The sequence below is a fragment of the Camelus ferus genome, chromosome 10 (genome assembly GCF_009834535.1).
Source record: "Camelus ferus isolate YT-003-E chromosome 10, BCGSAC_Cfer_1.0, whole genome shotgun sequence".
Classification (NCBI taxonomy): Eukaryota; Metazoa; Chordata; class Mammalia; order Artiodactyla; family Camelidae; genus Camelus; species Camelus ferus.
In genome coordinates, this window is record NC_045705.1 from 70,182,132 (window position 1) to 70,190,709 (window position 8,578).

Below are 8,578 nucleotides of genomic sequence, written 5' to 3' on the forward strand. Positions count from 1 at the left end.
TGGGACTCAGTTTCTGCATCTGAGACAGGAGGACAACCACCACCTGCCACCCTGGGGACTCGGGAGAGGAAGGCCTGGTGTGCGAGGCCAGGGCTGCCCTCGCCGGCCTCCCCAGTGCCTGCCGGCTGGGAGCCTGTCAGGAGGTCAAGGCCCTCGGCCTCAGCGAGCCTGGGGCCAAGCTGGGGGACACGGAGGCTCCAGAGTGCATGTCTGGGCCCTTTTGTCTTTACCCTCAGGCTGCCCCGTTTTCCGCAGCAGCTGGAAGATCCCAGCAGAGCAACCAGGGCTTCCCCTGCTGAGGACCACGACCCTTGAGAAGTGAGCGCCTGGACCCCCAGGCTGTGAGCCGCTGTGACCTGGACGAGCCCCTTCCCAGCTCTGCAGTGGAGGTGGGGGAGGGGAGCTTGAGGGGCACCCCGGCCCTGCCCTTGGGGCCCCCTCAGATGGCGGGGCAGAGGGGCTCTGAGAAGAGTAAGTGGAGACTGGGTGGGGGCCAGGCCCAGGGGCCTGTCCCAGCTCCTCAGCAGAGGGCTCAGGACGGGGCTGGGCTGGGTCTGATCTCCAGAGCGGGGAGGTAGTACATCTGTGTTGTTTCAGGCCCCCAGGCATGTTGTCACCTGTCGCAGTGCCCCCAGGGCACGCGTGTGGATGGCCACGGGTGGCCAGGCTAGCGGCGGGGAGGGGAAGGGGTGGCAGAAGAAGCATAGGAGAGGTGGGAGCAGGGGAGGGGGTCCCGAGGCCTCTGGCCTGCGAAGTGGGAGGTAGGGAGGGGACACTGTTCAGAGCATGAGATGCCTGGATAGGGGGCCCAGGAAGCCTGGGCCAGGACACCCGGCAAAGTGCCGATTGAGAGAGGCTGATGGGCCAAAGGAACCAGCGTCTCCACCAGAGGAGGGGCCAGGCGGACCCCTCTGACCAGCCCCTCCCCACTAGTGCTCCCCCATCTCAGGCAGCTCCCAAACCTCTCCTCGCTGTCTGGGTCGGAGATCATCCATCCTCTCAGCCACACAAGCTGGACTCAGGTTGTCAGGGCACCTCCGCCTCCCGCCATCCACATCCAGTCAGGCTCCGAGTCTAGGGCCAGGAAGACCTGGCCTCAGGCTCCCCACCTGAGACAGGCAGTGTTTCCGTCTGGATTTTCAGACTTCCGCAGAGCACACTGGACGTCCAGCTCCGAGCCCATGCCCAGGGCAAGCCAGGGGATGTGGAGAACTCCTGTTCATCCTTGAAAACCCAGCTCAAAAGTCACCCGTATCCCCAGGAAGCCTTGACCTCACCACCCATGGCCGGCTAATGACCCCGTCACCTTTGTCTGGTCCTCATCTGCCACTAGACTGTGTGCTCCAGTCCCAGGGGAGGGGGAGGGCTATAGGAGAGGGAGGGCAGGGTCAGCACCGACTGCCTGGGGGCTGTATCATTGTCCTGGGGTGGCTGTGACAAATGACCACAAACTGTGGTGCTTAAAACAACAGAAATTTACACTCGTGGTTCTGAAGGTCGGAAATCCAAAATCAAGATGTTGGCAGGGCTCTAGGGAAGGATCCTTCCGGAACCTTCCAGCTTTGGGGGTTCCAGCTGTCTCGGGGCTGTGGCCACATCCCTCCAGCCTCTGTCTCCAGTGTGTCTCTGATAAGAACAGCTGTGATGGCACTCAGCCCCCTGGGTAATCTGAGACCAGCGCCTCCTTTCAAGCTCTTGAATTTAATCATCTAATCGTGTCTCTTGCCGTACAAGGTAACAGTCACTCTTCTACCATGTAAGTCACAGTCACAGGTTCTGGGGATGAGGACACGGACACACCTCTGGGGACCATCAACCCACTCCAGAGGCTCTCAAACAGACACAAGGATGTGCATGACAAAGATGGCAGACACACAGTTTCTTAACTATGGTAAAACATATGTAACATACAATTTACCATCTTAACCATTTCTAGGCACACAGCTCAGTGGCGTTAAGTTCATTCACAATACTGTGCGGCCACCATCACTGTCTGTCTCCAGAACGTCTTTGTCTTACCAAACTGAAACTGTCCCCATGAAACACTCACTCTCCACCCCGGCCCCCACCATCCGACTGTCCGACTATGAATTTGGTGCCTCTGGGGGGCACACATGAGCGTGAGTGGCATCAGACAGGATTCGTCCTTCTGCGTCTGGCTTGTTTCGCTGAGCATCACGTCCCCAAGGTTCATCAGCACTGTGTCCCGGGTCAGCATTTCCTTCCTTTTCACGTCTCAGTAATATCCCATCGTGTGGCTGGAACCACATTTTGTGCATCCATTCACCCATCAGGGGACACTTGCGTGGCCTCCACCTCCTGGCCGTTGTGAATGATGCTGCTGTGAACCTGCGTGGGCAAGCACCTCAGGTCCCTGCGTTCACGTCTGGGGGACACATGCAGCAGTGGAGCTGCTAGGTCACATGGTGACTCTAGTCCTCATTTTTCTGAGGAAATGCAAATGCATCTTTTAAAAAGGATCATTAAATGTTATAATTAAAAATAAAAATAAATTTAAAAAAGGATCAAAAGTCACTCGCTACGTCAGGTGGGCCTGGGATGGGATCATGAGAGGTGAGGACTCAAAACTTTGAAATCATTCAGTGATTTTTTACTTTTTTGTGTCAACACTTTGTTACTATTTTGATAACTTTCTTTTGGAAAGAATTTGATTAAAATACACACGACAGAGCCCTGTCCCAGCCCAGCTGCACCGGACGCTGGAGGTCGGGGTAGGCGCCCTGCCTGTCCTGTGGTGGTGCCGCCCGGCCGCCGCGAGGGCTGGCCACTGCTCAGAGGGTGGCGGCCATGCCTCGTCCACCTCCACCCTCCTCCTTTCCTGTATTTCGTTCACTCGTTCATTCAAGCTTCCAGAAAGGTCCCTTGTCCCCGTGAACCAGGCCCTGGGCAGTCTGCTCAGTGACGAGAATGCCAGCGGCTCCCCCCCTCCCCGTCCATTCTGTGGTGATGGGAGAGGCCCCTCCCCTCTGCCCCCCAGGCCTGAGCCAGCCTGGCCCGGTCCCGCCCCCCGACAACCCCCACCAGCAGCTGTTTCGGTTCCACAGACAAGCAAGTGATCCCCACGTCGGTTGCTCTGCCCAGAGTGGGGAGTCTCGGACAGGCAGATAGATGCTTTTCAGGTCCACCCATTTCCAGAAGCACTTCCTGAGCGCCCAGGCTGGGCCTGGAGGTTGCCAAAGACGAATGTCACTGCACTCCCGGAGCTGGTAGTGGCTCCTGAGCAGGGTCCCTAGGGGTGAACAGGAGCTTGACAGGGGCCGAGGAGGAGGAAGGTGCAGTGTCACTGTCTCATTCGATCCTCAGGGCCCAGTGAGGCAGGGCCTGCCAGTCAGACTACAGCTGAGGGGCTCAGGGAGCCAGACAGAGGAACAAGGGACACAGCCCGGAGGGGCCAAGGCCAGGCTGACCATGAGAGCCTGGAACCAGGTGGGGACAGGCCTCCTGCCCCCCGCCCTTGGACCGCTCACTTGTCCCAGGCCGCGGCTTTGAGGAGAGGGACTGAGGGCAGGCCTGAGTTACAGGCCACGGCCAACGGGTGATGTTGGGCTCAGGTCAGGTGGCATCAGGCCACCTCTCAGGTGCTGCAACTCCAGGCAGCTAGGGCCTCCCCCGCCCTCCTCCCCAGGCTCGCCTTAAACGGGACCCCAAGGCCCAGCAGTTATGTCATTGGTGGAAGCAGGCCTTAGGGTGGCCCTGGCAATCTGGGAGGGCTTCCTGGAAGAGGCAAGAGTAGGGGGACCCAGGTGGGGGAGCCGGAAGAGTATGGTATCGAGCCCCAGGCACCGGGCTGCTGACACATGGTTTCCGTTCACCCGGCTTGTTGGGAAAGAGCCTGGAGGGCCTGGCCTCGTCACCGCCGTGGAAATGACCTCACCTGGTGAGTTTCAAAGAAGCGCCCTCGCCTCTGCCCAGGCTGCCTGACATCCTCACCCAGCTGGACGGGATGGCAGGTGTCCCCAGCTGGGTGTTCGGGGACCATCTCTGTCTGCCCGTGGGGAGTTCCCTCAGTCAGGCTCCGGTGAATCCCGGATGTGGCCCTGGGATAAATATTAGTAAACTTGGCCGAGATCAGCGCTGCCTGACGTGAGACAAGGCCCAGTGTGGCCCCCTCCCCGTCTGAGAAGCAGCCACCAGACACCCCCACCCAGAACCAGCTCAGCTGCTTGGGGGAGGCCACTTCCTGAGTCCCTTAACTTCTCTGAGATCCCTACCCTGTTCCCTGCAAAACCAAGAAAGCACCCCCACCTCATGGAGTGACCACGAGGGAGACACGAGGCCAGGCCGGCTGGGCGGGGCCATGCTGGCCTCCCTGCAGGTGCCAGGCTCCTGTCTCTGGTCAGTGGCTCCTCCCTCTCCTGTACCAACCTGGCTAGAACCCTTCGTGGGGTGGGGAGCGGGGAGCGTGGCTCCCTACGGGTGCAGCCTGAATGAATCCACACCAGGGGGTCCGTCCTGGTGGGTCATCTGAGGTCCTAGGTATCAAATGGCCTGGGGGGGCATCCCCCTAGAAGGTCCCCACTGTGGGTGAAAAGTCAGCTCTTGGCTCCCACATTCCAGAGGGCCTCAGACAGGCCTGCTTGGGGGTGGGGACAGGGTCCCTCCTCGCTCCGGCTTCATGCTGGTTTGGCGGCTTCATGCTGGTTTGGCCTCACAGGAGCTGGGAAATCACTGAGGCGGAGCGGGTGGAATCGGTGACCCAGGGGCCTCTGGGGGGTGGCCGTCCCCGCCTCCCCTGGGGAGAGGGGTGGTGGGTTCCACACCCGCTACGACCTGCCCCCCCAGCTCCCACTGATGCCCACCTGTCAGAGTGGCACCCCCAGGTCACTGGGCAGCGACCCCTGCCCCCTCCCCCAGAGGCCTGGCAAGGAGAGGAGCTCAGGGCAGGGTGGGCGTGGGGAGGGGCAGCTCCCCTGGCCTCACCTTGTCTTCAAGGGCGCTCACTTCTCTCCTCTTGCTCAGTCATTCCTCAGCACTTTCAAGCCCTGTCTCTGCTCCTATCTCTCCTGTCCCTTCCTCCCACATCTATGAAATGTGCTGAGAAGTATGCCCACCTTGGGTGCACTCCCAGCACAGGCCTGGCACGCCAGCCCCTAGCAAGCCTTCACAGCCTCACTGACCTGGGCTCCTCAGGGACCCTCTCTGGCGCCTGCCCTCCCCATGGAGTCCTCCAAGCCATCCTCTTGGCCCCAGACCCTCAGCCCCCACTCCCTCACAGCTACCCTGGTGCTCCCTAGGGCAGGCAGGGGTCCTCCCCTCTCCTCAGGGTCCTAGCACCTGCCAGTCCTGCAGGCACACAGTAGGTGCTTAAGCAATGCCAGTGTCTGAGGTTCTGCTGACTGGCCTCGGGGGCTGCGGGGTGTTGGTGGGTCCCGGAGGGGGTCCGGGCAGAGCGCTGGGCACCCAAAGGCTCACAGTGGCTCCCGAGAGCAGCGGCACAGAGTTCCGCCCTGGTCTGCCTCTCCCGGGTCCCACTGCCCAGAGGACCCCTCAGCACAGCCACAGCCCAAGCCCCATGGTGGCAGAGCCCCTGGATGGAGGGTCAGTCGTCTCACCCTGCCTGATGCTGGAATCCTCTTAGCCTGTCATGGGCTGGCCAGCTCTGCTGGGATGCCTGTAGTGATGGGAAACTTACCACCTTACAAGTCTGCCCTGTGTTGTCCCGAGGGGAGATCCTTTCCCCCACCCACCTACCCACCCCGTGCTGCCTTCACCTTCTGGCCAGCTCCCTCCTCCACCCCCACCAGAACACTGACCAGCAGTCCCTATGCTCGTCCTGGGCCCCACCTCTGCCCTCTCTGCTGCCCAGCCCTCCTACAGGCCCTCTGGACCCACAGGTGGGGACCACTGGGCAGCTGCCACCTGCCAGCCATCTGCCCAGGCCTGTTCTGAGCCAGAGGTGACCCTCATTCCTCAGGGTGACCCTGAAGGGCCAGGGACGGGACTTGCCCCAGGCCACACAGCGAGGGCAGGTAGGGCCAGCCTAATGGGCCTGCACCCAGAACGTCCCACACTTGGCTTTGTGCTCGGCAGTCACCAGTCACCGTCCTGAAAATGTTAATGCTTTTGGAACCAGGGCACCTGTGTTTCCGTTTTGCAGGGCTAGGGTGGCTCTCCCAGCCCCACACCACTAGGGTCTTCCTTGCTGTGTCTGCTTTACAGCACCTGCCCAGCTCACAGCCTGGTGGGGTGTTGAAGGTGGGCCCCCCCCATCTCTGCCGGCTCTCCCCACCCCCACCCCCTGGGAACCCGGGAGGAGCCCGCGGTCACTTCCTGCTCCTATTAAACCCTTTAAAGGAAGAGGGTAAATAAAAAGCCTTGTCCGGCTGGCAGGCCATGATTCAGCCGCCCTCACCGCCCCCGCCCCGCCGCGGGCCGGCCGACCCCCTTCCCCGCTCCCGCGCCATGCACTCCGCGCCCCCTCGGCTCCCAGGACCTCCGGCCGTCCGCCCGCCCGCCCGCGGTCGCAGTCGGAGTCGTCCTCCTTCCCTCCCCTGACGTAGAGCCGCCACGGCCCCCAGGAAGGGAGCTGGAACGGCCTCTCCTCCCCTCACACTTACTGGACACTGTGGGGAGCTGTTCCAGCACTTTCCGTGGGTTACCTAATCTAACAAGTGTCACTGTCCCCATTTTACAGAAGGGAAAACTGAAGCTCTGAACGTCTGCTCTCCCGTTCTGCCTGACCCAGGGGAGAGAGCGCAGGTCCTTCCAGGCGCGGATGATGGGTGGCTAGGTGGGACATAAGGCGGGCTGGGGCACCAGGGGGTCTCCCCCAAAGGGCCCCAAGGGTGTGGGAGGAACAGGGGCTGCGTTCTCCATCTGCCCCACAAGCCCTGAACAGCAGGGCTGGGTGTCAGGGCTCCTGGAGGGTAGGGGTCTGGGACCCGCCGTCACCGCGCCCCGGGCCGGCCCCAGCCGCGGGCACTTCCCGGGGCTCCCGGGCAGTGAGTCACCGCGGGCAGGGCCGGTCGCAGCACATTCCTCCGTGGGGCCGGCGTCCGGGGTGGGGTGGGGACCATGAATCGCCCCATGGAGCTGGGGGGCTGGGGCGCCGGGGGAGCGGTGGGTAGGGGCCCGCAGGCCGCAGGCAAGGGAGAGGGGGCGACCTTGGGAGGCCCGGGGACGGCACGCGGCGCGCAGCCTCGCGGTGGCCAGACTTGGGGGGCAGGGGCGGGCTGGGCTCAGGACGGGGGTGCGGGCGGAAGGGCCGGGGCGTGGCCGGGGCGGGGCGTGCACGGGGTGGGCGGGGCCGAGCGAGCGGGGCGGGGCCTCTATAAAGGCCGCTCCGGGGCCGACGGAGCGCACTGCCGGCGCCGCCACCAGCCGAGCCGTCTCACCTGCCGCGCCCGCCGCACCCGGCCGACATGAAGACCCCCGGCGAGGTGCTGCGTGAGGGCGAGCTGGAGAAGCGAAGCGACAGCCTTTTCCAGCTGTGGAAGAAGAAGCGCGGCGTACTCACCCCCGACCGCCTGAGCCTGTTCCCCACCGGTCCCGGCGCGCGCCCAAAGGAGCTGCGCTTCCACTCCATCCTCAAGGTGGACTGCGTGGAGCGCACGGGCAAGTACGTCTACTTCACCATCGTCACCACCGACCGCAAGGAGATCGACTTCCGCTGCGCGGGCGAGAGCTGCTGGAACGCGGCCATCACGCTGGCGCTCATCGACTTCCAGAACCGCCGCGCCCTGCAGGACTTCCGCAGCCGCCAGGAGCGCGCCGCGCCCGCCGCGCAGCCCGAGACCCGGACGGCCCGCGCGCCCTGAGCGCCGCCGCGGTGAGTGCCGGCCGCCTGCCCGCCCGCCAGCTCGGGGTCCTGGGGGAGGAACAATGTCAACCTCAGACGTCGCGGGGAGGCCCTGCCCGTCTAGGGGACACTGTCGAGAGGAGACTGGATGCCGCGCAATCGCCGCGCCGCTAAGGCGCGCGGCAGGAGTCGTCGCTTGCGCCTCCCGTGTTGGGGCTTTAGGGGACCCACAGACTGAACCCCAGCCCGCTCAGCCCCGGGCTTGGGCACAGCCCCCTGACCCTTCCTCTCCCCACAGGAGCCACACACTGGACCAGTCGAGCAGGAGCCCAGGGGATTCCCAGGGCGGCAGGAGCCCGGGCGGCGCCCACCCGCTGACCACAGCGAGGACAAAGGCCGGGGCGGCATCCCTGCCCCGCAGAGAAGGACCCTCCCGTGCGGAGCCGAGGAGCCTCGCCCCCGCTGTGCGGGCGCGTTAAATTATTGGACTATCTATGTATTTATTTTGATGATACTTGTGGTAAAACCATTTGTCTTAATAATATATATTTTTTGCATCAATATGTCCATTCCAAATAAACTACTTGAGCTGTTCTCTTTTCTACCAGCTGGGTGTGATGCAGTGAGCTTCCTCTGGGGAGGGGAGCGGGAGTCAGAGGCCCCTTCATTCAGTGTGTGTTGGAGCAGGGGGAGCAGCCACCCCAGGCCTCCGAAGGGCAAGGAAATGCGCTTTCAATGAACACTGTCCTCTGCTGGACCCTAGCCACACCCTCCTTGCCAAGCAGCCTCTCCCAAGAAGGCTGGGAAGTGCCTTGGGGT

At 62.9% G+C, this 8,578-nt stretch overlaps 1 protein-coding gene and 1 long non-coding RNA gene across 4 annotated transcripts; one reads left to right on the forward strand and one right to left on the reverse strand.

The window, feature by feature from the left end:
• Positions 1-1,864: 1,864 nt before the first annotated feature.
• LOC106728581 lies at positions 1,865-7,116 on the reverse strand. Of its 3 annotated transcripts, none has more exons than XR_001364832.2 (4): positions 4,942-7,116; positions 3,896-4,689; positions 3,043-3,250; positions 1,865-2,447 (listed from the first exon to the last, which is right to left on the reverse strand). It is a non-coding gene; the product is annotated as an uncharacterized LOC106728581 (long non-coding RNA). The 3 variants fall into 3 exon arrangements; XR_004323488.1 differs by having other exon boundaries at positions 3,896-4,058; positions 4,387-7,116; XR_004323487.1 differs by having other exon boundaries at positions 3,896-7,116.
• A 136-nt stretch (positions 7,117-7,252) lies between these two features.
• On the forward strand, positions 7,253-8,366 carry PHLDA2 (pleckstrin homology like domain family A member 2). Its single transcript, XM_032490132.1, has 2 exons — positions 7,253-7,789; positions 8,058-8,366. Exon 1 carries the CDS (start codon positions 7,383-7,385, stop codon positions 7,776-7,778), a length of 396 nt encoding a protein of 131 aa, XP_032346023.1. The 5' UTR covers positions 7,253-7,382; the 3' UTR covers positions 7,779-7,789; positions 8,058-8,366.
• The last annotated feature ends 212 nt before the right edge of the window (positions 8,367-8,578 follow it).

Excerpts from the sequence above, each read along its gene's own strand:
- PHLDA2 (XM_032490132.1), top strand. The coding sequence starts at position 7,383 with ATGAAGACCCCCGGCGAGGTGCTGCGTGAGGGCGAGCTGGAGAAGCGA.